General features: G+C 40.8%; 1 protein-coding gene across 1 annotated transcript; it reads left to right on the top strand.

The window, feature by feature from the left end:
* Positions 1–1265: 1265 nt before the first annotated feature.
* On the top strand, positions 1266–26627 carry gldc (glycine dehydrogenase (decarboxylating)). Its single transcript, XM_033620171.2, has 25 exons — positions 1266–1692; positions 1867–1945; positions 5744–5879; positions 6282–6446; positions 6604–6681; positions 6881–7028; positions 8281–8477; positions 8605–8701; positions 8933–9038; positions 9381–9520; positions 11432–11512; positions 11648–11745; positions 12603–12687; positions 12779–12820; positions 13038–13180; positions 14048–14123; positions 17837–17962; positions 19469–19618; positions 21435–21547; positions 21678–21819; positions 23643–23754; positions 23863–23958; positions 24589–24761; positions 24851–24931; positions 25571–26627. Exons 1-25 carry the CDS (start codon positions 1405–1407, stop codon positions 25709–25711), a joined length of 3093 nt encoding a protein of 1030 aa, XP_033476062.1. The 5' UTR covers positions 1266–1404; the 3' UTR covers positions 25712–26627.
* Positions 26628–27863: the final 1236 nt, after the last annotated feature.

Below are 27863 nucleotides of genomic sequence, written 5' to 3' on the forward strand. Positions count from 1 at the left end.
TCTTACATAGAAAATAAGGGGCATATTCATTTACATCCTCTTTTCCATCTTATTCCCTAACTAACACAGAATACATTCTCCACACTTGCGAGGAAAAAAACAAAACAAACAAACAAAAAAAAAAAAAACCCCAAATCCAGTTCAAAACAGTCCACTCCTGAGGGCCTGGTCCGCCTCATTTCCAATATAATCCAGAAAAGGGTCCCAAAGGTGAAAAACGTGAACGACTGCTCCTTGAGCCAGAAGCTCATAGTTAAGTAATGCTCTGGATCCAATATGAAATCATAGGGACAGTATCTGAAATCCACTGAAGAAGAACACACCTCCTTGCACTAAAAAGTAGCACCTTAAGCAGCTTCAGTAAAGAGGGGCTTAGGTTCAGGGCTGCTGACTGTATCCCAAGAATGCTAGAGTCTCTGTATGAGGTATTCACAATTCTTATGGCTCTCTTGTGAAGTATGAAAATTGGACTTGTATCTGTTGCATGTATTTCCCCACACTTCCACACAATGAGTAATGTGTGGCAAAATAAACGAACATTAGTTAATTGTAAAATAGAAATGAACAAACTCTGTGGTTATTCCATTAACCCCCTGAGACCCTGTGTCCTCATATGAGGACATCACATTTTCGGTTTACTTGAGCTTATACTTCATTCCACTTAACTTAGGCCTGTTAGTCTACAGCCAGTCCTGACACAAACGTGGACAAGAGCCAAAACCTGATCACATTTTATGATCGGAACTTGTTTATTTATGATTAATAATGTCTGCAGATTGATATGACAACAATTTTGACCAATTTTAGCAACTGTAACAAGATAAGACACTTGAAGACAGTCTGCTTTGAGGACATTGGGACTTAATTCTTGTCGACAATGTGACGTTTTATTTACTTATCTGGTCCTACTGATCCCAAATAGCTAGAGGAAATTACAAATGCATATCTAACAATAGGCGCAGGAGGTTAAGGCCACTTTATTGGCCATTGGGTAAAAGCCTAGCAGGTCTGAGTGTACAGTCCCATATTACCCTCTTGCCCTCACACACTATCACTGAGCACACCCAGACACTCAGGTTGGACTTTGAAAGTGTAACTTGCCCCTGAAACATCTCTTCTTTCTTGTTTCCTCCTCCTGACCAGTGCAGGGTGGGCACGTGAGAAAGTTAAGCAGCTGTTTGACCGGGGCTCGTCACTGCGTCACGCAGCGTCTCTGCTCTGATTGGTCCGCTCTTGTGCAACTGTGCAGTTGTATAAACTCTGCAGTTTGAAGGAGTTGGCAGAGTCTCCTGCAGGGATCGCATCCGTGTCAGTGGGGGGAAACTCTGCCGCGCGAGGGGAGGAAGAAAAAAAAGAAGAGGCTTCACCAGTTTCTGCGGACTTGTCTTGCAAAGTGATTTAGAGATGCAGAGCTGCGCCAAGTCCTGGGGGATCTTCTTGGCCAAGTCGGTGAATCCCAGCGCACCGTGCAGGCGTCTGAGTGACAAGAGCCGCGTGGTTTGGAAACTTCAGTGCAGGATCCGAAATAGCGGGGCATCCCTACCGACAGCAGCCCGAGGTCTGAGGACGTCTGCGGCCGTCTCCTCCAGACAGATAGAGAGAATATTACCCAAACATGATGATTTTGCAGAGAGGCACATTGGTCCAGGTGAGAGGGAGAAGAGAGAAATGCTGGATGCTCTGGGAGTCGAGGTAAGATTTACCACTCATCCCCCCACCACCACAATTGGGCGCAAAACCACCTTTTCCTTCTTATTAAACCAAATCTGAACATGAAAACATGTCATTTGAGCAAATTGCTGCTATTATTAATCAATAACAGTCATTTTCTGCGCGCTTTTATATATTAAAATGCTTTTTTTGCAGTCGATCGACCAGTTGATCGAAAACACGATTCCAGCCTCCATCCGCATGCAGCGGAGTATGAAAATGGATGATCCAATCTGTAAGTTTACCTTTATTTGAATATATTTATCACTGATACATCCTTATGTGACATCCCAATGGCGAAACCCTGCATGATCAGCCCGGATGCCATTGTGCCAAACCCGATTTAAAATGCCAGATATAATAAAAATGCATATAAAATAACATATATAAAAACAGTGTGTTTATCCCCCTCGTCTCCAGCTATTTTGCACGGTGAGGTTTTTCCCACATGAAAACGGGCAGTTAAATGAAGCCAAGTGAGTGGCTGGAATGTAGGTTGCACCTCTATTGTGTGCCGTGGAGCGCTCTCCCCTGTTAAGTCTTCCTTTGAACATATTTGGAGTTGTTTTTGCGAAACTCGGCGAGCGGCACCAATCTCCTGTTGGGAAGCCGCCGATGCTCATAGGATGGCAACTGGAGTGTAAAGTTTAGCCTTGAGCTCCGGTCCTAAGTCCAGTTCAATCTGGTTACAGCGTTCACATTACATCACAGCCGAGGGGGTTCCTAATAAGGTGACTTTTGCGTGGGGATGTGTGTGTTTTCTCCCTTTCCTCCTATGCAATATGTGTCAGCTCCACATACACAGTCCCTCTTTTGAGGGAGTTTGTTTGAGCTGATTTCACAAGCTGGAGACTGAGAAATGATGGGGGTTTCATCAGGAGGGGTTTCCAGTAAACAGTGGAAGAGATTAGGCAATGAATTAAAGTAAATTGGCTTTAGCAGCAGATACAGCAGGTGCTTTTGTCAGGGAAAGATGAATAAATGATGACTGACTGCATGGATTGTTTGTCATTTTTTGTTTTAATATTTTAATGTTTATATCTCAGGTACTAGTGTTAAACAAGGTAGCATAATGCACATTTCATTTCTACTTTATTTTATTTATTGCTCTATATTTACACACTTTTATTTCATACTCTTATTCTTACGTATTATAATCCTCTATTCTTTACATGGGAGCATCTGTAACAAATCACAATTTCTCCTCAGGGATCAACAAAGTATTTCCGTTTCTGATTTTGAATAATCTGTGTTTCTAAATGCAAATAGGTTTCTGCTTGGAGGGAGGCTTATGTTAATTTGTTGAACTGGGGCTGCTGTTGTGTGCAGACGTGCAAAACTAAGAATAAAGTAGAGCTGCAATGATTGATCTTTAAGTTGGCAACTGTTAAATTGATCATCAGCTAATTTTATATTATACAGTTAATCAGTTTGAGTAATCTTTTAAGAACAAAAAGGTCAAAACCTCTGATTCCAGCTTCTTAAATGTGAATATTGTCGAGGATGTCATCTTGGGCTTTGGAAAACACAGATCAACATTTTTCACCACTTTCTGACGACTAATCTTTTAATAAACAATGAAAATTAGTTGCACCACGGGTAAAATCAATTAATATGTCTCATGATAACCCAATTATATACAATATTACATTCAAAACAGTAAATTCAATGAAATCTGCTCAATTGATATGACTCAAAACTCTTTAAATATGGAAAATAAAGCCTTTAATTGGTAAGTTTATGTATTTTTACAGTTACAGTTTGCTTAAAAATAGCAGAATTTTGTTAAACAACATAATAAGTGCTGCATCTAACCATTATTTCCATCATCATTTAACCAAAACAAAACAATAAAAAATTCCTGTTACTATTTCTTAAAACCGAAATGGTGTGTTTTGACTGACCAATGGCAGAAAAAGAAAAAAAAAAAATTACTATCACATAGCACAAAGAAAATCAGCGAATTTCACAAGCAAGGAGAAAAACACTTTCATTAATCAATCATGACTTTGATAAATTGTCAAAATTGTTACATTTTATGTCGACTGATTAGCGGATGTCTCAGCTTTAAATATAACCATGTCACAATATGATACCTCTGAAAGTGGATAAACTACGATATTGATTCAGAACCCAACCCGAGCACAGACATTCCTACATGATCTGTTTAACGTGAGCTGTGCTGAGGCATCTTGTGTGTGATGATAAATAAATGCTGACATGTAATGACTCTCTTGCATGACTCTGCAACCATGAACTCCCGTCACTGATGTGACAGAGACCTGACACAGTCAGCTTTAACACCAGAGATCCTACAGAAAATCCAACATTTAGAAAAGAGCATTGTTAAAACAGCAGTTACAAATCCTCAGGTACTGAAGCGTTTCTCTATCACCACCTAGTCACTCTGCTCCGCCCTCGTGTCAGCCCCTCCGCTGACTCTGTCAGGTTTCATAATGCAACAAGCCATGCTGAAGGAACAAACTGGAGGCAGTGCTGGTTTTCTGCTTGTTCAGCTTTGGAGGGCTTCAGTTTGCAAAGCCAGGGAGGGATTCTCTCTTCAACAATAGACCTCCTGGATGGTTCTGAATCAGGCTTTTTTGCTGCCCTGTAGAACTCCGGGACCATGGGAAAGCAGTCCTCCCTACTGACACAAACTCGCACACAAAAATACACACTAACATCTCACCCTGAACCTGTTGATTATCACTGCTTTTTTCAGTTTCCTGTGCTGTATTTGGCTGATTCACACCGCCAGACTGAATGTGCACGGTTTAGCCTTTACAGAAAGCTGTAAATATCCACTTGTGTACTGGCTACAGTCCCTCTCACCACCAAAGACTTAGAGGTGTCTTTCTTTTCCAAAAACAGGAGTAGTCAGGGCTCTCGGTTCAGACGGGCAGCATTGTCCATTCCTTGGAGTTGCTAGGCAGCCAGGAAGGCCAGAGGAATCTCAGAGGCTGGTTGTGCATTGGCAGAGCTTCCTTACAGCACCAGGGAATGGGGCTAAATAACTGAAAGAAACCATGGCTGTAGTCCGTCTCTTGATGTTTACTTCTGAGATTGACAGAAATATCTTATGTGCATTGTTGTCTCATCCTAAGTTCAGCTGTAAGGTATTTTTCCTGTCTCACAGCACTCGTGACCATTTTGTAGATGAGAGCATGAGGTCAGGGACTGTTTGTGACTTAATGTCATTGATCACACTGAAACTCAGGCTTTCCTAATTACATTTATTTAATTTGGTCATGTGCATCCATAGCAGGTTATGATAGAGTTATAATATTTTATATTGTGTGAAGTTTCTGTAAATTTGATTTGAGAAAGTCTTGATACACTCAAACAAAGAGGAATTTCTGGTTTTTGGTAATCAAGTGAATTTAAATAAATACCTATAATAGGGAATGGGAATTGTGGAGCATTCTGGGGTGGTGCCACCAACTTGAAAGGAAATTGTCCATAGCAAAAAGGAGCGAAATAGCAAGGAGCAACTGCTTGCTGTTGCTTTAGAAAAAGGTTGGAGGTAAGCGAAGCCTCTCCAAAATAGAGCCAGGGCGAACAGTTTTTCAAACAAGCAACTTCATTGGGAAACACAAAAACAATTTGATGTGCATTCGCTTGTTCTCATCACATCTAGGTAGGAAGAGGCGTAACCCTTACTATCCAAAATTGCCGACTTGCTGTTGATGATGACACATTTCCATTTTAAGTGCTATATCGTAGGCAACTGGACTTGATTTTCTTGAGGATGTTTCACCTCTCATTCAAGGGGCTTCTTCAGTTCTCCAAAAGTTCTTAGAACTGATGAAGCCTCTTGGATGAGAGGTGAAACGTCCTCAAGAAATTCAAGCAAGTCCAGTTGCCTACAGTATTGCACATGACCTGAATGACTGAGAATCTTCACCGGCTGATTTCCATTTCCATCAGTTTTTGGATTTTCTTGTTCGGTCATCCAACCCTATCATGTAGTGTCAGGCCAAGTAAAGCAGAGACCAGAGGACTAAATTATACTCACAGATTAAATATTTTACAGGTGAGAACGAGGTTTTGGACACTCTACAGAAGATTGCAGCCAAGAACAAAGTATGGAGGTCCTACATCGGCATGGGCTACTACAACTGCTCAGTACCACCGCCCATCCAGCGTAATCTTCTGGAGAATTCAGGCTGGTGAGTGTCTTCAGGTGACTCTCCCATAGAGGAAACTTAACAGATTTTTAAAAGTGCAGGGAGCTTGTTTCCTCTTACAGATAACTAACGATGTTTATTTACAAAGCTTGGCGACTCATTTAAAGCATAATTGTTGTGCTGTCGTGCCCTTAATAGGAATCCTTGTGACTCATGTGAGATCTGATAATGTGCTTTTCTCTTGTTTCCTGCTGAACAAGATTTTCTTTCACCCAAATCCAAATCAGCCATCCTTGCCCACGTTTTCTTCAAAATCCCAGGATTGGGGTGGGGGGGGGGAGTCATACAATGCATTCCACTGTCCCATTTTGCTTCCTTGAATACCACCAACTTGGGCTATTGTCCTCTGAAACTGTTGTCTCATTGTGTCTGTGTTGTTCTCAGGGTGACTCAGTATACACCCTACCAGCCTGAGGTCTCTCAAGGTCGCCTGGAGTCGCTTCTCAACTACCAGACCATGATCTGTGACATCACTGGCATGCCTATGGCAAATGCCTCCTTGCTCGACGAGGGAACGGCTGCAGCTGAAGCCATGCAGCTCTGCCACAGGTATTTACAAGCTGATGACAAACACAAACAATGGCATGGAGAATCATTACTACTACCGCTCCCACTGTGTTGTAAAATAATTATATGTATTAAGGGTAATTACTGTTACAGTTTGTGAATAAGTTGTATCTCAGCCTGTATTTTTTACTCCTGACAGGCAAAACAAAAGAAGAACCTTCTACATTGACCCACGTTGCCATCCCCAGACCATTGCTGTGGTGCAGACCAGAGCCAAGTATGTATTACACATGCTAAATCAATGTATGAGCTCCTTATAAAGGAATCCATATAGTGAACACCAAAACCAAAAAATATTTCATTTCATTAAATACCACTGGGCTAAAACCACGACAGCTTTTCTTATAGAGGTGCTCAGTGCTTTACCTTTTTATCATTATTTAGCTTTATTTCTTAGTTTCCCTGTTGTGTTGCAGCTACATCGGGGTGAAAACACTGCTGAAGCTGCCTCATGAGATGGACTTCAGTGGGAAGGATGTGAGCGGTGTGCTCTTCCAGTATCCTGACACCGATGGCAGGGTGGAAGACTTCACAGCCCTCGTGGACCGGGCGCACAAGGGAGGGGTAAGAGAGTTTTAACCACAAAAACAAGTAATGGTGTTTTTACACCTAACATGTTTGGTTCAGTTAAAACAAACTCAGGTCCTTTTGCCTGGGTAAGACCGCCTGAGAAGGTGGGTTTCTGGTACAGTCTGTGTGGGGTGTGAAAGCGAACCAACCAACCACAAGATGTTATGATGGCAGATATGTGATTTTAGCTACTAATAAATCCGTCTGCTGATTGTGAAATCTGTCCACAGTCTTATAATTAATCTGTATAAAGTCATGTGTATATCCTATACCTGCAAATCATGCTTTGGTAACCTCAGTAACGCGTCAGCACGAGTATTTTTCCTGATTAATACATCAAAAGCTGTTAAAACAGGGCGCCCATTAGCTCGCCTGGTAGAGCAGGTGCCCCATGGACAAAGGCTTTGTCCTTGCTGCAGCGGCCGCAGGTTCAATTCCAACCAATGGCCCCTCACTGCATGTTATCCCCCCTCTCTTCCCCCCTTGATGCTTACACAGTGTCTTAGGTTTGCAACTGTAGTTTTGTTTGTGTCCATATCTGATATCTGAATTGCAATCTAAAGGAAATCATCGGATGCTCCTTTTCACAGCAGCTCTGTTTAAAGGTAGGGTCTGGAGGATTTTCCAGTTGCTGTTTGTAAACACACATTCAAATTTGGCCCCTCCTATCAGGCTCAACTCTCCCGAGTGTACGGAGCCCTGAGGTTCGGAAGAAAGCTTCACAGAAGAGGTTCGCGCTGGTGCTCGGGCACGCTCGGGCATGCTCGGGCACGCTCGGGCACGGCACCTGCGCTCTCTCATTGGCTGGGGAAATCTCCGCCCAGAAGCTGTCCCAGCTCACAAAAACATCAAAATACAGTTAAAGGGCAGGAGCTCTGCAAACAGAGTCACCACCACACATGAGTAGAAGCCCATAGGTGATTATTAAGCAGGATATTATTTGTATATGTCTATATTTTGTTTTGTTTGAAAATCCTCCAGATCCTACCTTTAAAGTTTTATGCTGATGACACTGTAGTATATTTACATCAAGATAACACTGGTTTTGTGCAGATTTAATGGAGGGGTGGGATGTGCGTAAACCTCTATCAAGATATGGTTGGACCATTATTTTACAGGAACTGCTCATTTCTGATGTATATGTGTGATAAGGTACAAACTAGCTGCTGCAGATTAGTCAGAATATTTGTCATTTTTATGAATGACGATGAACTTCATCCATTGACTCGGTTCTTTCCCTGTCTAGGCCCTGGCATGCTGTGCCACAGATCTGTTGGCCCTCTGTGTGCTGCGTCCTCCTGGCGAGTTTGGCGTAGATATCGCCCTGGGCAGTTCCCAGAGATTTGGGGTTCCTCTCTGCTACGGTGGTCCCCATGCTGCCTTCTTTGCTGTGAAAGACAACCTGATCCGGATGATGCCTGGCAGAATGGTTGGAGTCACCAGGTGAGACGCTCATCAGTCAGAATAACTTGGAGGGAAGTTCAGTATACACTTTAGAAGAGGATGGGGCTTCATATTACAACCAGTGGCAGAAACTCAAAAGTGTCATTTGGAAATATTTACATTTCAGGGACGCGGCTGGTAAGGAGGTGTATCGGCTTGCTCTGCAGACCAGAGAGCAGCACATTCGCAGAGACAAGGCAACCAGCAACATCTGCACCGCACAGGTACGACCAGGCTTACATTTTGTAGATTTTCATCATTTCCACAAATACAACAACCAAAGAGAAATAAGGAGTAGCATATTTGTAACCACCATTATGGGAGAGTGTGTTTTTATGTATTTGGAGTTGCTGTCAGTCAGCGAGCTGAATTTGAAGAATTTGAATTTTTTGTCATCTAGTTAACTTTGTTAATTTTCTCATTTTCATCCCTGTTTTTCAACCTCTGACTCTCAGGCTCTGCTAGCCAACATGGCTGCTATGTTTGCACTGTATCATGGTCCTCAGGGACTCAAACACATCGCTGAGAGAACACACAATGCTGCTCTGATCCTTGCTGAAGGTAAGTTTGTTATATTTTGAGCTCGAAATCGAGTTTTCATTGATGCAGCATTGGCATAATTTTCTCGGTGTAGTAATCTTTCACTAATTGTAACATTTATTGGCAGCACATGTGTCATTTCAAGTTTTGCCAACCTTCAATGAGTAAATCTGACACATTGTAGAGAAATGATACAATGAATGACTGGACAAAAAAACAATATTACAGCATTGCAACCTCATGCAAAATGAGGAAAATGCGCCAAAAAAAAATTCTTTCCATTTTCTTTTCCACATCCACCCTCCATGAAAAGATAAACACACATTTATTCAGTTCTGTATGCAACTATTCACTGTGTTTCAGGTCTGAAGAGAGCAGGGCACCGGCTGCACAGTGACATGTTCTTCGACACTCTAAAGATCAACTGCAGCGTAGCAGCCAAAGACATCTTTGAGAGAGCTGCCCAGAGGCAGATAAACCTGAGAGTCTACACCGAGGGAGTGGTGAGAACATTATGCTTTTGGAAAGTCCTGCATGGCAGATTTACCAACCGTTTCACAAACAAAAAGGATCATAATCATCGGGGTGGAACAGTTTTTTAGAAACAATACTTTGCTGTAGCAGTAGCCCTGCAGCATAGTGATACAAAGAGGTACAACCAGATGAAGCAGGAACATAAAGTACAACGTGATGACACAATCCAAACCACCAGAAAATCAACAAATTAAGAATAATTGAAAATAAGATAAAAATAAACAGGAGATGTCAACTCAGTAAGCATGAGGAGGCATTGGTACATATGTTAATTGGGATTGAGATGTTTATAAGGGCTGCCCTCGTCTAAGAATTTTCCTGGTCGACCAATAGTCCTCATTTAGGGCCATTAGTCGACTAGTCCCCCGCATGTTTACGATATTAATTCAATTATTAAATGATATATTTTGCGTGGGGCAACACAATGGTTTGAGTTGAAGGTGTGAGAAAGAATAGTATCAGTAACATTGTTAACACTGTGCTACATTACAGAGAAATACAAAACCGTACTAATGAACCTTCATTAATATAGGCCTATATTTTATCTACAGGTGCACGTCACACACTGAGCGAGCCGCCTGTTAATGACGCTGTGGGCTAATGGGCATGTAGCTACTTCCATGTTTCAGATGATACGTCATGTTTGTAGTCGACCAATGAAGATGAGTTTACATATCACCTTGGGTTCGTCCTTCACCTTCTCAAAATGATCCCACACTTTGGATTTCCTGCCCGACATGTTATTAACTAGCCTGTGGAATAACCGCAGGTACCAGCCCTGGAAATTAAGGGCGGTACACATGCTGCGTCTTTAACCGCCTGGGAAAACGTGAGTTTGGGATTAGGTGCTATTCTTGTGCCTTTTTTTGTGCCAGCTTTCAAGAGTGCGGCAGCAGGTTGCATCTAAGGTTGCTAAGCAACCATAACAAGCACAGCATCATAGCCTATTTACCTGAAATCCTGAGTGCACAGCTGATCTTCTTCCAGGTGCTGTTTATAAGTGTGTATGCCTATCGTCTGTGGGACAGATGTAAAGCTCTGGGTAGCCCTGAACTAACATGATCAACTTTTCTGTGTTTATCAGACTGAATATTTACAGAAGAAGGGAAAGATATCTGTCGGCTGTGATTGGTTTGTAACGTGACTCCTGTCTGACTGCTGAGCGTGGTATCTCTCTGTGTCTGTCCTATCAAATTAAATTCCCACATGATGACCAATAAAATATTGCTGTCTTATGACCTTTCTGGTTGATTAATGTTTGGTTGACTATTAGGGGGCAGTCCTAATGTCTACATAACTGTGAGACAGCTGCCTTAAAGTGTTGTGTTTGTATTGTAATACCTATTCCGAGCATCTTAATTCTGTCCCTGACAGAAACTCCCCATATTATAAAAAACCCCACTAAAACTAATAATGAAACTAAGAAAAACTAAACTAAAAGGAAACATTTTTAAACAATAAAAAGTAAACTGAAACAAGCAAACTCACTCTGGAAACTAAAACTAAGCTGAAATCAAAACAAAACAAAACAAAAACTGAAATAAAGACAAAAAACCTAGGAAAAATACAAACTATAATAACTGTTTTGGTCCCATATTAACAATATTTTCAGAGCTCTTCAGATATTCATTTAGAGGACCTACTTGATAAGACAATCTTACCATTAATAATCCACGAGTAGCCAGTCCCATTTCTCTATGATGTCTCCTTCAAGCTGTTAAAACAAGCTGTTATACTGTACTTGCCTACTTTAGTCAATCTGAAATGATGCACATCGCCAGATTAACATACCATTTAAGACAGAGGCTTTCGTGCCAGAGTCTTGCTGTTGTTAAAAAGAGTTTTTAATAGTTACCATCTCTCCTTCTCTCCGTCAACAGTTGGGTGTCTCTCTGGATGAGACGGTGACTGAGAGGGACTTGGACGACCTGCTTTGGGTCTTTGGCTGCGAATCTTCAGCTGTATGTCGATCATTTTTTACTCATTTATCTGTTGTCATTCATATTTAAGTTTCATTTGTGCCTCTGCTTCAGGGTTGCATAGTGACTGTTACTTTATAGAAGTAGCATTGATGTTTTGAAATGTTAAATTTTCAGGAGCTGATTGCTGAAAAGATGGGAGAGCGGGTTAAGGGGATCATGGGAAGTCCTTTCAAGAGGACGAGCAAGTACCTCACACACCAGGTCTTTAACAGGTTCGTACTCTCAGTTCAGTTGCAACCTTATGGCACACAGTCTATCATGAAACCAAGGATAACAAACTGAACAAATACTTTGCTCTTATTACTTTATGACACCTTTGGCCACAAATATTACAGTCTCATTTTCCATGTTGATTGCCTGGCATCAAACACAGCTGCACACGACACTGTTGTTGTATCACATTACACAGCAGACAACAATGTGGCACTGAGACTTTTCAGTACCAGTTTTCTGGTATGAAGCCCTGCTGCACTTCCTGCTGGTGTTAAATCTCTTTTGGTTGTTGCATGAGAAACAGGTTGATTTGCTTCAGAGCATTTTGTGTACTCTGTTATTTTCATATAATGATTTCATACTGAACATTTACTATCCAAAAACTATAATAATTTTCAAACAACAGTCACGTAATTGACCCATGTTGCCCTTAAGAAACATGCAGCTGGTGTTGGGCCTCATGGTCACTGGCAGTACTTCAAAATCTGGCCTAATTTGTTATTTTAAAAGCATGTGCTGTTCCTCAGTAATTTAATGTGTAACAAGCCAGTTCTGCAGCAGACATGGGTTTGGACAGTGTGAGCCTTTGTAGCAACACAGGCATCTCTGTTGGCTGCCAAAAGTGGAGCATATTATCTTTATTAGTACCATAAAGACAGTCTGGTACCAGGGCTTCTAATGTCTTAAGTCCTCCATTTATTCTTTGACATAATGATTGTGACATGCTTGAAAATTGCTTAGTCAGACTTTCAACTAATACACTTAGTAAGCAGACTACTTAATAACTTTGTATCAGTGTATTGGGATCAACGTGCCCTTGGTTAATCCTGCTGTTGCCTCTCTGGTTGACCTTCAGTTATCACTCTGAGACCAACATTGTGCGATACATGAAGCGCCTGGAGAACAAAGACATCTCCCTGGTGCACAGCATGATACCACTGGTTAGTACTATCAGGAGTCAAATTCAGATTTGCAAACAGTCTAAATGCACATTGCTTCTTATGTGATGGTAAATGTTGTTTTCTTCTTGAGGGCTCCTGCACCATGAAGCTCAACAGCTCTTCAGAGCTCATGGTGAGTAACTCGAGCCACATCTTTAGAACAAATAGACATATTCAGAACTAACGTGAAGGTCTTACTGGAGACTTTGTACATTAAATCCATCATAATAAATCTGACACTTAACGTCTTTTGTGAAAAAAAAAAAAAAAAGTGAACCTTCAAGCTTAACAGGAAGTAGTTTTGGAAAGGTTGGATTCTTTCCCACTAACCGCTATCCTCTCTTCTTCAGCCAATCACCTGGAGGGAGTTTGCCAATATCCACCCCTTCGTGCCTCTGGACCAGGCTGACGGCTACCAAAAGCTCTTCAGACAGCTGGAGAGGGACCTCTGTGAGGTGACGGGCTATGACAGCATCTCCTTCCAGCCAAACAGGTAACACACACCTTTCTGTTGAGGCACAAATCTCCATATACCAGCATCCAGGTGGTCATAACACCAACTCATCAAGCATTAGTCCCTGATGCATGTTTTGTGATGCTTATTTTGAAATTTTACCTCAAGAAGCCTTTTAGCATCCAAAAGTTTTTTTAACAAAATTTTAAGGCATTTCCTGCCAAAAACATAAGGTTAAACATGTAAATTTTCCCCCTTCTGTAAATGAATTTAACCCCTGATGAGACTATTTAGACTATTTTGATGGATTCAATTTGCAGATGTCCACTGTTCTGGCTGTAAAAAAACATGTGTAAGGTTATAATGATTTACAGATTTGTCACCATGTACTCATTATTTTAACATCCTGTTATCCTTCTTTCCAAAAAAAAATGGTCTTAACCTCTATAATTATGCATGTGTGCTTAGCTTGAGCAGTTATCACAACTCTGAAATGAGAAAAGTGGAAATGAGACCTTTATATATGAAGTGAAAAACCAGGACATTCCCTGTGTTGTCTGGGACTTTGTAGCTGATTTCAGACTTCAGTCAGTATCCAGTAGTCAAATCTTAGGAAGTGAATGCTTCGTATTTCACGTTTCAGCTGATAAAGCATGCACACACCTGCCTCTGCTGTCTATCACCACTTTATCAGCAGCAGAGGGTTTATGAAACGCTCACCATCAAACATTGGCCTGCAGAGTTATCATGCAGCCTGCTTTTCATCCCATCTGTCGCTCCCCTTTTGGTAATGCCTGCAGACTGGTCTTTGAACTGTGCTTAGGTGAGGGTGTGGGTGGGTGTGTGTCTGTGCGTGTGTCTGCATGTGTGTGTGTTGTACATGACCATTGTGTGTTTGTCTTCCAGTGGTGCTCAGGGAGAATATGCTGGCCTGGCTGCCATAAAAGCCTACCTGAACTCAAAGGGAGAGAGCTCCAGAAGTGTAAGTGTGCTGCGTAACTTGGCTGCAGTCATACCGAAAGTCAGTGTAAATTAATGTCATGTGGAAGTTGATAGGTTTTAATTACACTAATAGGAATACTTCAACCACTAAATAATCGTTTGGACATCAGTTACTTTTGATGAAGAAAACTTTTTCTTGCATGTCTCCACGGTGAAAGAAGAATCCAAAAACAGAAAATCCTTGATGAATTGGACTAAAAGGGGTCAACAGCAAATCATCCGTTTACAAACACTCACATGACTCCTGTCCTCCAATCGGTATGCTCAGTACTTCCCAAACACATGCATTTTCACGAAAACCTTACTATTTAAAACACTTTACATAAACAGTATCACACAAGGACAAGTAGCACGCTTGGATAAGCATGATATGCATGTGTTTTGGGAGTATGGAGCATACCAATTGTATTGAACTGCAGGACTCTGGTTAGAGTTTGTAAACATGTTTTGACATAGGTTTGCTGTTGTTAAATGCTGACCCCCTTTACTCCAATTCATCAATAATTTTCTCTGTTGTTGTTTGTTCACCGGAAAGGTAATAGTGAACGGAGAATCCAAAAAGGCGAACATTCATCATGAATTCCGGTCATTGGGGATGGCCTTTAACAACAGCAAAACTAAATCCAAGCATCTGTTTCTAAACTCTCACATCTTATGCAGTAAAATCCAAGTCTCATTTATTCAGTCAATGATCAGTACTTCCCAAACACATGCATTCTTGCCAGAGCATGTGAGCGGAGCGGACCGGGTGAAAATTTCCACTCCTCGCTCGCAGACCTGTCACTTTCCGCTCCGCTTGGTTCTGTGCATTCTTTGCTCCGCTCTGGTCCACTCCATCATAACTTTTATCCCGCTCCACTCGCTCACCACTCCGCTCAAAAAAACTGCGTAGTACTACCCTAACCTGTAATCTTCTATTCACAAATAAAACATGAGCTTGGTAGCTCTTTTTCTTGTTCCACATTATCACTATCAGTTAGTTTTACAGGACTGGTACACTTGTATGACTTGTCAGTTTCTTTTCTGAAGTACACAGTAAACTCTGTAGTTTTTAAAGAAAATAGTGTGGGTGTGTGCAGGTGCAAAGATGCATTCTGGGTGGGGCATGAGCGACTGGAGCGAAACTGGAGCGAGAGATACGGTTTCGCTCCACCTTTTAAAAAAAAAATTTAAAAAAAATAGCCGCTCCTCGCTCAACACAAAATCCTTCCGCTCCCCGCTCAGCTCCGCTCCGCTCACATGCTCTGATTCTTGCTAAAATATTATGAGTTAAAACACATCAGTACAGACAGTCTCATGCATGACCGAGTAGTGTGTCTGAGCACACATGCATTTCAACTCCGCTTAAGTGGAGCTGATATGCATGCATGTGGTCATGCACAGAGACTTGGATTATACTGCATGAGTTGTGTGAGAGTTTGTAAACGGATGTTTTGATATAGTTTTCATTCATTCATTTTCCATAACCGCTTATCCTGCAAGGAGTCGCGCGAGGCTGGAGCCTATCCCAGCTGACATCGGGCGAGATGTGGACTATCACAGGGCTGACACATAGAGACAGACAACCATTCACACTCACATTCACACCTACGACCAATTTAGAGTCACCAGTTAACCTGCATGTCTTTGGACTGTGGGAGGAAGCCGGAGTACCTGGAGAAAACCCACGCTGACACAGGGAGAACATGCAAACTCTGCACAAAAGGGCTCCCCTACCCTGTGTTTGAACCAGGAACCCTCTTGCTATAAGGCAATACTGCTAACCACCGCACCTGATATAGTTTTGCTGCTGTTAAACACTGCCCCCCCTTTACTTCAATTCATCAAAACTTTTCTCAGTTTTTGGATTCTTCGTTCACTGTCAAGACATCCAAGAAAAAACAATGTCTTCTTCGCATATTCAAGGGAACACAAGGTGAATAATTATATACAAATTATCACTTTGTGGGTGAGGTATTCCTTTAACGTTTCAGCTAATTCTGTTGCCCAGTACAAATTGAACTGATTTGCTTGTTGGGAAGATAATTGGAAGACTGCAGCTTAATCAAAGACACGAAGGGATTTTACAGATCAGAGCTGTCATTCCTTACTGTAGAAACAAATGAGAGAAAAGTTAATTAGTGAGCTTTAGAGGTGCTGGTAGGTGGATTTTGTTACCTTTGAACAGAGCCAATGAGATAAGCTAACTATCTGCTGGCTGCAGCATCACATTTGATACACAGACATGAGAGTGGTATCAATCTCTTATCAAGAAAGTGAGTAAGCACATTTCCCAAACCAAAGGAGCCAAAGCACATAAACCTGGGGCTCCTGAAACTCATGCGAAATGAAATGTATGAAGCCTCAGCTGCTGTACAAACTTTATTCAAAATAAAACTTTAAATCTCTCCTGTTTTTCTAGAAGATTAAAAGTGCTTCTAAAAGCAATGAAGCAATACTTTTATTGCTATTCGTTGAGGTTTGATTATTGTGACCACAGTAATATTGCTGATATCCAAGAATGATTTATGACCAGAAGTTCCTTTGGTTATGCTGACTGAGGTTCATGAAAAACATGAGGACATAAGCCACAGTGCCACAGCCGTAGCCCTATCGGCTTTAGATTTCCTGACAGTTTTATTGTTCCTGGGTTACAACAGGTTACTTTGGCATCACAGGTTAACATGTTTCAGGTATTCTAGTAAGAAATTCCTTCAGTGTCCTGGCATGCTGATTGGAAGCAGCTCGAGGACAAAGCCAGATAAGACGCCCCTTCAGATTAAAGACTGGCTGACTAAAGTATTTTTCCTGTACTTTAAATCGGCCTTCGTTTTTTAATGGCTCCCTCGTTCGTACATCTTAGATAGTGGCCTGATCTCTTGAAACAGTCAAGGTCCAAACTGACAACCGTTTGTGCAAACAAAGGGGCTGAAAACACTGTGATCCCACTATAGGCTACCTGCTTCCAAGATTCCATATTTGGAGGTTTTAAGACTTTGAGAACTGCAAGTCACTGGTGTGACATGCTCTGCAGTGTTTTCTCAGTCAGTCATTTGTCAGTGTTACCCAACCCACAGGTCTAAGTGCCCCAGTTTTTCTTGTGCAAGTTGCATCATGTCAGAAGTGTCGCCCTAATAAGGGATAAAATCAATTAGTGACCTGTTACACAGGTTACACATTAGTGCTAGTGCTGGGTGTTGGCCAGATAGAAAGTTATTGCATATCCTCTCACAGAAACCCTTGATGCACTTCGCTTTGAGTATAAAGTAATTATTTTTTATTTATTTTACAGTATAACAACAGTATCTAATATTCCTTCATGCCAAGCCACTTCTTGTTAGCTTTTTTTGATAGGTAACTAATTATGTTTCAGCTTTAAAGTGTCCATGAAGTTCTTTAGTACTCCTTCCTCAACTCAAGGAGATGAATCATAATAAAGTTCACCTCTTAATATGTTTACTGTTATACACAAATGCATCAAAGCAAACTCCTTGTATGTAAAAACATACTTGGTAATAAACCAGACTTTGATTCTCATTTTTGTCGCCTTAATATGAGGATGTTTTTGGAAAATAAGTGGTCACCCTGCACTCAGAGCCTGAATGGTTATCTTAATATAATAGAGAGGACTTTTGTCAAAATGTTGTTTTGCATGATTTTCATCCAGGCTGCAACTCTCTCCTACTGCATTGATATTTTCTCTTTCACCTCCAGGTCTGTCTGATCCCCAAGTCAGCACACGGCACCAACCCAGCGAGCGCTCAGATGGCCGGCATGAAGGTTCAGGTGGTGGAAGTGGACAAAGACGGCAACATCGACCTACCACACCTCAAGGCGCTGGTGAGAACCGCACTGTTACATTACACTTGTTTCACAGATGATGTTCAATCTACATGTTACAAGGAGAGAGATCAGCCGTATAAGGGCCTGTGTCTACATAGCGTTTTTGTTTGGCAGAGAAGTGGCGGCAGGGCGCTTCATAAAAAGAGCGCTCCCAGTGCTCTTTGTAATGACGTGTTATGCGTGGAATTTGTTTCTATCGCAACAACATCTTGTATTTAACGTTAGCTAATGCTACATTAATGGGGGGCTGAATACACAGTTAACAACAAGATTACAGTGTGTACGGTGATGAAAGCACAACACCCACCAGCAACAGTCAGTGTTCGGCCGATCTGCTCCCACAAACAGGCTTTTCTGTCTTTGTTGTGCTAGTTTCTGAAAAGTTCAAAGATTTTCAACTAGCATTGTCGGAGCACTCTGAACAGAGACACTAGGTGGGGCACTTCTTCTCTATGCTCTCTCCTCATTAGGAACAATGAACTGGGCACTGTTAAAAAGATGCTGGCACTTTCAGACACTATTGAGTTGCGTTATGTTACTTGTAGGATCCAGTGCTTTTGGAGCTTGACACTCACTAATGACTAAAAGTGAGGATAACTCAGCCACTGCTCCATAGATTTTGACCATAATTTAAAAAAAAAAAAAGCATTTTATGAGCTCTCTGACTTAACTTGAATAGTGCAGTCCTAAATTGCTGGACTACCACTTTTATGGATACTGATATACAAGATGAAATATCAACTTTTTTTTTTTTTTTTTGTAAAGCAGTGTGGATTGCCTGTCACACTGTTGGTGCATGGCCAAAATTTTAAATTCAGTTAAGGTTATTCAGTCTTTAATGTTGGAGTGGTCACCTTCTCTGCAGATCACTATGAGTATAGTCACCGTTTCAACATACCAAAGATCCCAGGCCGCTTAGTCTGTCAGGTGTCTTGGTTTTGACACGTTTCTGTACCTTTTCTGAAGGTCCACAGTACTCACATGAGGCAGGGAAAAAGTTGAACAAGGTTTATTGAACACAAAAAAGAAACAAAACGGCAGGTCAAGTCCTTCCAAAATTACAACAAGTACGGTCCGCTACCGACTCAATATCCTATCTCTATATATTCTCATCGTATTATGTCTCCTTTTGTCATGCGCACTAAACTGCCTCACAGCACCATACCTGGTGTAAATAGCTTGTGCCTGTATTCTAACACATAAATGAAGTAAATATAAACATGACCTTAGTATAGTCCACTACCGACACTATTCAAAATATAAAGAAACAGTTTTGCAAACTTCAACAATATTTTTGTTTTTTTACCAAATATAAATATTTGTTTAAGTGGCTCTTATCATGAGAGTTTATAAAAGACCATGGTAGCGTTGAAGTCAAGTAAAAATAATAAATCACCAAGAGGCATTGATGTAACGTTACTTAAATTTATGAGTCACCAACTCTCCATTACACAGTTTTAGTACTAATGATGTCGATGTCCTGTTTCCTGCTCTCTCCTCCAGGTGGACAAACACAAGGCGAGTCTGGCAGCCATGATGATCACCTACCCCTCCACCTTTGGTGTGTTTGAGGAGCAGATCAGAGACGTATGTGATCTTATTCATGAGAATGGAGGCCAGGTGTACCTGGATGGTGCCAACATGAATGCTCAGGTGAGAGAAGAAATGGCAGTGTAACGTGACCACAAAATGTTTCTGTTCTGTGATGCAAGTAAAAAAAGAAAGTAAACTATTACTTGTGATAATAGGATAAAGGTTTATAGATGTGTGTTATCACGCTGTAAATAGATAACCTTTGGTCTCTATAATATGCAGGTGATGGTTTTTACGCCAATCCCACCAATCCCTGACGGACTTACAGACCCTGCCCCCTCAACTTTTATAATACAAACTTCCTCCTCTTTTAGTGGTAGTAGCCTGTCACATGGTCAAATTAAGAGATTATTAAAATATTAAAATGATTTTCAATAAAATTACTTTTTTTCATTCGTTTTACATTATTACTTCTCAAAGGCCTAAAACAATGAGTTGTGCAAAAATATTGGCATTTAATAATGACTTTACATATAAATAAGTGTTAATTTGAAATTAAAAATGCTACAAAACAACCAGAACAAATAAAATAATCCAAACTGTCTTTCATGTCAGAAATCATATATAATATATAGTGCTTGTAGTTGTTAACTTTAATAAAACTAAGTTTTTGTCATATTTGCTAACACTGTAATTATATCCTGACAGTAGTGCATGAGACAGATAATCTGTGAACAAAACCACATTCCTCTGCCTCCTCATAGTGCTCTTGGTGGCATTTGCAAGAATCCAGAATCAACAAGTCAGAGCTGAGAAGTCTCTTATGCCTTTGCACACTGAGTCCGTTCTTTTCATGCATTTTTTTAATCCGTCATCCGAAAAAAATAGTTATGCACAGAAACCTTGCTCACCGATTCTGATGCGTTTTATCGTTCTAATCAATGCGCAATATGTGACAAAATGAAAAGATACATTTCCTCCTTTGCCTCTCTCCACTGGAGTTACCTATCTTGCTGTCGTCACTCCCTCCCTGTCTGTCATTTGACACCACAGCTGCATGAAGGGGCGGAGCTGTCCTCCCTCTCTGTCTCCACATTCTGTGTGGTCCACATCATCCTCCTCTTCATCATCATCCACCTGAATATTACTATCTGACCTGTTGAACGTGAGCTAATTGAGTCATAAAATTATTCTGTGCACCCCATTCTTCTGTCTTGTTACAGCTGTGTCCCACCGCCACATTTTCTTCACTGATTCTTGGTCAAACGTCTCTAAAGGCTCTGACGGACATGAAAAACGCAGGAAATCGAACCTCTTCTGAACATTTTTATGATGGACGACAGTTTCAGACTCGGTGTGCAAACGTGATTGACACAACGTGACGCAACTGTCAGCTATGTCAGACACGACTCATGAACTTCAGTCACATCATCAAACTAGACAGCGCTGATCAAATATGAATGAAGATTCAGTTACTGCGTTGCTTATGTCTCAACTCAAATGTTTTCAGAAACATATTTTAGTTTACTGTTTAGCTGTAAAATGAGAACGCTTGTGACCTTGCCGCCGTATTGGAAACAGTCGAGCAAAAACCAAGCACCGCCCACAGTCGGAATATAGTGACAGTTTCAGCAAATATGGCAAAAGGTTATACTGTATAAAAGCTATCAGCTGTAGCATTACTTTTAAGGTGTATATAGCATCAGTCATTGAAGTCAAGGTTAGGCAATCTCTTCTCCAGATTCTCAGTCTATATTGTGAGAAATTACCACCAGCCAAATGCTGGCAAATTTTGGTAATCGTACAGTAGGATGTGTGTTTTCCCTGTCCCATTCAGTAATGTGGTTCAAAAATAGAAATGATAACATTGACAGGTACATTTTCCAGCCACTGCGGCCGGCAAATAGTTCATGTCCTTCCTTGGGGTGTTTTCCAGGTGGGTCTGTGTCGTCCTGGAGATTATGGCTCCGACGTGTCTCATCTCAACCTGCACAAAACCTTCTGCATCCCTCATGGTGGAGGAGGACCTGGCATGGGGCCAATTGGAGTGTAAGTCAGAAAATAGATTCATCCAGACTTACTGGATTAACTGGAATTATGTAATGTATGTAGTTATGTATTATGTTTTTTTTTACAAGTTTCACATTTGTTCTCATGACATTGATCTGCTCTTCATCAGGAAGGCCCACCTTGCCCCCTTCCTGCCGAGCCACCCGGTGGTTCCCATGCATTCAGTCAACACCGGCAGCTCGCTGGGCACCATCAGCGCCGCCCCCTGGGGCTCCAGCGCCATCCTGCCAATCTCCTGGGCTTACATCAAGGTCAGCACAGATAAATCACTGATGTTATGCTGTTATCTCCACAAGACGGCATGAAATGTTTCACAAACTTTGATAACAGTGAGCATGAAGGACACAAGGGGTACTTCTCATTATGCTAATTTATGCTTCCTTGCGACTTCTCTTCCCCTGTGACCCTGATATTATTCCCCCTCTGCCATCATGCCATCCCTTAAATTGACTTTGATGAGACGGCAAGTGAGTAGAGGGAGGCTTCTGGTGGAGCTTAGAGCGAGGAAACACAGATGTATCCTCTTACAGAAATATTTTTTATCAAGTGGTGTGACATGTAAATTCTGCACCTCCACATGTGGCTGACGTTGCTCAATACTGACGCTATAAAACCTAGGATTTCTCATTTGGCAGCTTTGGCTCCTCCATCCTCACGTCTCTTCCTCTAATCTCTTTCTCACATACTCGCTAGGAGGAGCTCAGATGGGGAGCAAGGAGACACATCAGCATAATGAAAAGCCCCAGAAGGGAGGGTGGATGTTAAGCTTCCATGACGACGCAGTCCCTTCACCATGGCTTGTGATGACTTTGTCAATCTTGGGATTTATCACAGCCAAAAACCTGTCGACGTTCTATAAGTACGAGCTAGCCTGCAGGTCCTGTATGCTGGTCTGTAACTGGCAGAATTCGTAGTCACTGGGGAGGGACATGACAATTTGAGAAAGCATTTCATTGGACGCAAAATAAAAATACATGTGCAGGATGATTCATCGTTTTTAATTTTTTCCAAGGCTATTTAAAGAAGGCTGGGACATGCTCTCTGACCCTATAGGAGCTGTGGGTTAACTGTAGTTGCGATGTTGGAGGGTTTCTGCAGATGGCGCTAGAAGTGAAGGGATGGTGTTCGCTCAGGTGCTCTTTTGGCTTACGCTCCTTATTCTCCTTGGGTGCAGTTGGCCTGAGAGAACTTTTGGATACACTCAACTGGATGGCAGCCAATATACAATAGAGCGTTTAGATATAAAAGCATATGACCTTTTCAATAATTATTAATTAATAATAATTGTAATTCTCAGACATATCTTTTATTTTTCACACAAAAACCCAAGGTCGACTGCGGAGATCTCAGTAAACCGAATCAATCAGGTCAATGTTCTATGATAGTGTGCCACCTATTGAGCTTTCCAGAGAGTGCAGACCAGATTTCACTGCGCATGTTTTATACCCTTGTACATGATATGATGCTGTGACTCTTTTTAACCCCCTTGATTGTTTCCAGGAAATGACAGTTTAAAATACTATTATGAATACTGACGAAACTACTTTTTTTTTTTTGTCATCGTTGGGCCAGATACTGACACACAGGTGGTGACCAGTGCAAAGTATGTGATTTAAAAAACAAACAATCTTCTATTTTGATTTCATGAACTGGTTAGATGTTTTCAGGCATTTAAACTTTGTTTCTTCACGTTGTTATCACACAGTCAGTGCTGTTAAGGTCACCTGGCTGACATTTGAGTGTCCTAAAGGAATGTCAGGCTGGTGCTGCATGTAGCTCAGTATGTGTTTATTTGGCGTTTATCAGGAAGAAGTGTTGAGCAAAGCCTGAGCAACAAGATGTGCACACTTTTAACTTTTTTTTTTTTTAAGTCAAAGCAGCCGGCCTTCTTCTGTTGTCAGCACTATTTTTCAAGACTAAAACTGTAAAATCCAGTTGGCTTCACTTGCGTACTTTTTAGATATTTTCGACCTGGTTGAGAAAGTTCATTCTAAATAATTATAATTTTCATCAATATGCTGTGTGGAAGTTTTCTAATTCTCCTGCTAACATCACCTCTGTGTTCTGTGTTTAGATGATGGGATCCAAAGGACTGCGACACGCTACAGAGGTGGCCATCCTCAACGCCAACTACATGGCCAAGAGGCTGGAAGGTCACTATAAGGTCCTCTTCAGAGGCAGGAAAGGTAACAGCTGTGAAAGCATTATATTTCCATCAATGTTGGTGCGCTCTCTAAAAAGCCTCTTTTACATTTAAAAATCTCTCTTTATTGTTCATGTGTTGGTCTGAACAGGTTTTGTAGCCCACGAGTTTATTCTGGATGTGAGGCCTTTCAAGAAGACTGCGAACATTGAGGCTGTCGACGTGGCCAAGAGGCTGCAAGATTACGGTAGGCTGAATTATTATACACATTCCTCCTTAACTTTAATACAAAATGTGCTGTATGTTCTTCGGTATTTGGTCGAAGCACTCAGCAACTGTTGGAGTCACGTTCTAGAAATTAGCTAGAACAAGAAGAAGAACAAGCTCGAAGAAGTATTCAATTGATTGATTTTAATTTAATTTTAATATGCTTTTACCTCTCACAATAAAAGCCCAGTTTAAATTTACTTTCAATTTTAGCACCTCACTAAGAGGCATTTCAACAAGATAGCTCACAGAATCATTGCATTAATTTGTCTTAATGTCCAGACAGCATGGAACAGACATGAAAGAAGAATTAAAACTTGCCTGATTAAAACAAATTCCTGAAGAGGACCTCTCTCAGTTTTCTTTTGTAGATGGTTTAGAAGGTCAAGGTTACTTCAAACCGGTTAATGGAAACACAACTAATTCGCATTTCTTTTCTTGCAGCATTTCAAGGGTTTGCTTAAAATTTGCTTGATGATTTAATGGAGACATGGCTATTTAATGTACAGGATCATAAACCCCACAAATTAGAAACTAAAACTTTTATTGGGTCATTTAAAACCAACAGAACTTGTGTCTGATTTTGTTTTCCTTTTGTGCTGGTGTCCAGGTTTCCATGCACCCACCATGTCGTGGCCGGTGGCTGGCACCCTCATGATTGAGCCCACAGAGTCGGAGGACAAGGCTGAGATGGACCGCTTCTGCGACGCCCTGCTTGGTATCCGACAGGAGATCGCAGACATCGAGGAGGGACGGATGGACTCCCGCATCAACCCACTCAAGGTATGCCACTGGTTGGATTTAACTGATTTGTCAGGGGTGAAAAGATGCAGCACAGCAGCTGATACGAAGCTCCTCTTGTGTGTTTGCAGATGGCTCCTCACTCTCTGGCCTGCATCGCATCCTCCAACTGGGACCGACCCTACTCCAGGGAGCATGCTGCTTTCCCCCTGGTGAGTGTATGCATCCCTCTGAGTACATTACACACCCTCTGCTACAACTTTTCTGCAGCGCTAAGGGTGCTTAAGATAGGGAATATGTTGTCTGTATCACCCTCTAGTGGTCAGAAGTAAGAATTGCTATTAATTCCTCCTATCTGTGCAGAGAACAACCAAAAGGTTTCTTTTAAGAAATGCCTGATTTGACGGTTGACGTACAGCAGCCTCTATCGCTGTATCTGTGTCATGTATACTATAGAAATTTAACAAACTAATTGTCATAAATATTTTTTCACCTAACTTGATAGTTACGAAGCCATGTAGACACTTGTATTATTTGCAAATGTCTTGAGATATCCATGAGATTTCTGCCTCCACCCCAGTACAGCAAAGAATTGTTTATGAAGCTCTCAGCACTGAAATATTGAAATTTCAAAAGTACGTAGATTATCCAGAGTAAGATGGACAAAGATGTTCCTGTTGAATGTTTTTAATGTATTTTTGTGGTGGCTAAAATGCTAAATTGATTCACAGAAAATTAATCTGCAACTATCTTGATCATCAATGAATCGTTAGATTTACTTTCAACAGTTCAGATACCAAAGATATTCAAACAAAACAGACGCATTAAATGAATTTATTTTCCCTTTCCAGCCCTTCATTAGGCCTGAGACCAAATTCTGGCCGAGCATCTCCAGGATCGATGACATATATGGCGACCAGCACCTCATGTGCACCTGCCCACCCATGGAGATGTACGAGTCTCCGTACGAGGAGAAGAGAGCCTCCTCATAGGTGCTCCCTGTGGTCCAGTCACAATGTCCGGCCTGAGCTGTAAAACCTCACAGACTTTTAACACCAGTTTGTTCAGTGAGACATGTGAAAGCAGGAGGGTTGAAACACTACCTGGTGAAATCACGTTAGCTGGGAGAGAAGCATTTTTGTCACCATAAAAGTGTGATGTCATATTTCAGATGTAGTTTTATAAAATAGAGACTTTTGCTCACTTGTCTACAGAAAAATTGGCCTCTGTATTAAAGTGTTTGATCAAATTGGGTAAAAACAAATCAATACTGTGCTCTGTAAAAGTTTAGCGCCTGCGCCTACAGCAGGGCAAGAAGTGTGTAAAGTTGGGGCTCAGAAGGCTGCAAAAGAGCTCTCAAGCACTCGTTGATTTCCTAATGTAACAGCCCTGAGCTCCAGACTTAATACGAATGAATTTAAGTCTGTGAGGTGGACACTGGGACGGGGCGCCGTGGCTGATCACACCCTTCTTAGAGGGATCACTTGAACTGTTCTAATGGACCAAAGGTGCAACTGTTGCTTTTCCAAGTCGCAAAATAAGTGCACCCGTCGACACCGAGGCCGCTCCGTAACAAACCTCTGAAATACTGTATTTTAAGTTGAGTACAGTTAATTTCTAGACTCCCACCATCTATAAAATGACCTTGGTGCCTCAATTCTGTTGTGTAAAATAGTTGCCTTGACTTTCCTTTTTTTTCTTTTTCAAATACTATGACAAAACATAGGTGGTAGTTTATTGTAGGCTTTTGTTAATATGCACCTGTTGTATGAAAATGTTTTAATGTGTTTTGTGACATTTGCTTGATCAAGTAGATGAGTACAGTCTTAATTCTAAATTAATTATTTTCTAATCTAAACTGTTTTGTGTGTAGAAAAAAATGTCCGGATTAAACATTTTTGTCTTTAACTTTGTCCATGTTTTGTATGAAGGCAGGTTTTAAATATATTTCAATCAACACTGCCACCCAGTGATAACTTGTGGAACACTACTGACTAAATGGATCACATGAGATGGAAAAGCTTCAACACATCAGTGTTTACCGGATTCCCTCATCTTAACCAGGTCTCCTATCCCAGATTTAATTGGACTTATTGGACAATTTACTCCTTTATTCACAAATTAGATATTTATATTTTAATGACTTGAGCTGAAATTACTCAGTTTAAATGACAGATAGTTAACCAGCACATGACTGAGTGCTCCACAGGAAAAATCAACACTTTTTTAGCAGGTTGTTCAACATGCTATACTACGACGTTTTTATCATTTTTTTCGACATGCTATACTTTTACATTTTTATCAGTTTTTTTTCGACATGCTATATAGTATGATGTTTATATCAGTTTTTTCAACATACCATGACGATTTTATCAGTTTTTTCGACATACTATACTTTTACATTTTTATCAGTTTTTTTCGACATGCTATAATATGACGTTTTTATCAGTTTTTTCAACATGGTATACTATGATTTTTTTCATCAGTCTTTTTTTGACATGCTATACTATGATGTTTTTATCAGTTTTTTTTTGACATGCTATACTTTGACTTTTTTTCGACATACTATACAACATGGTGTACTATGATTTTTTTCAACAGTTTTTTTTTGACATTGTATACTATGACGTTTTCATCAGTTTTTTCGACATGCTATACTATGACGTTTTTATCAGTTTTTTTTCGACATGGTATACTATGACGTTTTCATCAGTTTCTTCGACATGCTATACTATGACGTTTTTATCAGGGTTTTTTTCGACATGCTATACTATGACGTTTTTATCAGTTTTTTTTCGTCATGGTATACTATGACGTTTTCATCAGTTTCTTCGACATGCTATACTGTGATGTTTTTATCAGTTTTTTTTCGACATGCTATACTATGACGTTTTCATCAGTTTTTTCGATATACTATACTATAACGTTTTTATCAGTTTTTTCGACATACTATACTGTGACATTTTTATCCGTTTTTTCGACAGGCTATACTATGACATTTTTATCATTTTTTTCGACATGCTATACTATGACGTTTTCATCAGTTTTTTCGACATACTATACTATGACGTTTTTATCAGTTTTTTCGACATACTATACTGTGACATTTTTATCCGTTTTTTCGACAGGCTATACTATGACATT

Source organism: Epinephelus lanceolatus, chromosome 9 (assembly GCF_041903045.1).
Source record: "Epinephelus lanceolatus isolate andai-2023 chromosome 9, ASM4190304v1, whole genome shotgun sequence".
NCBI lineage: Eukaryota > Metazoa > Chordata > Actinopteri > Perciformes > Serranidae > Epinephelus > Epinephelus lanceolatus.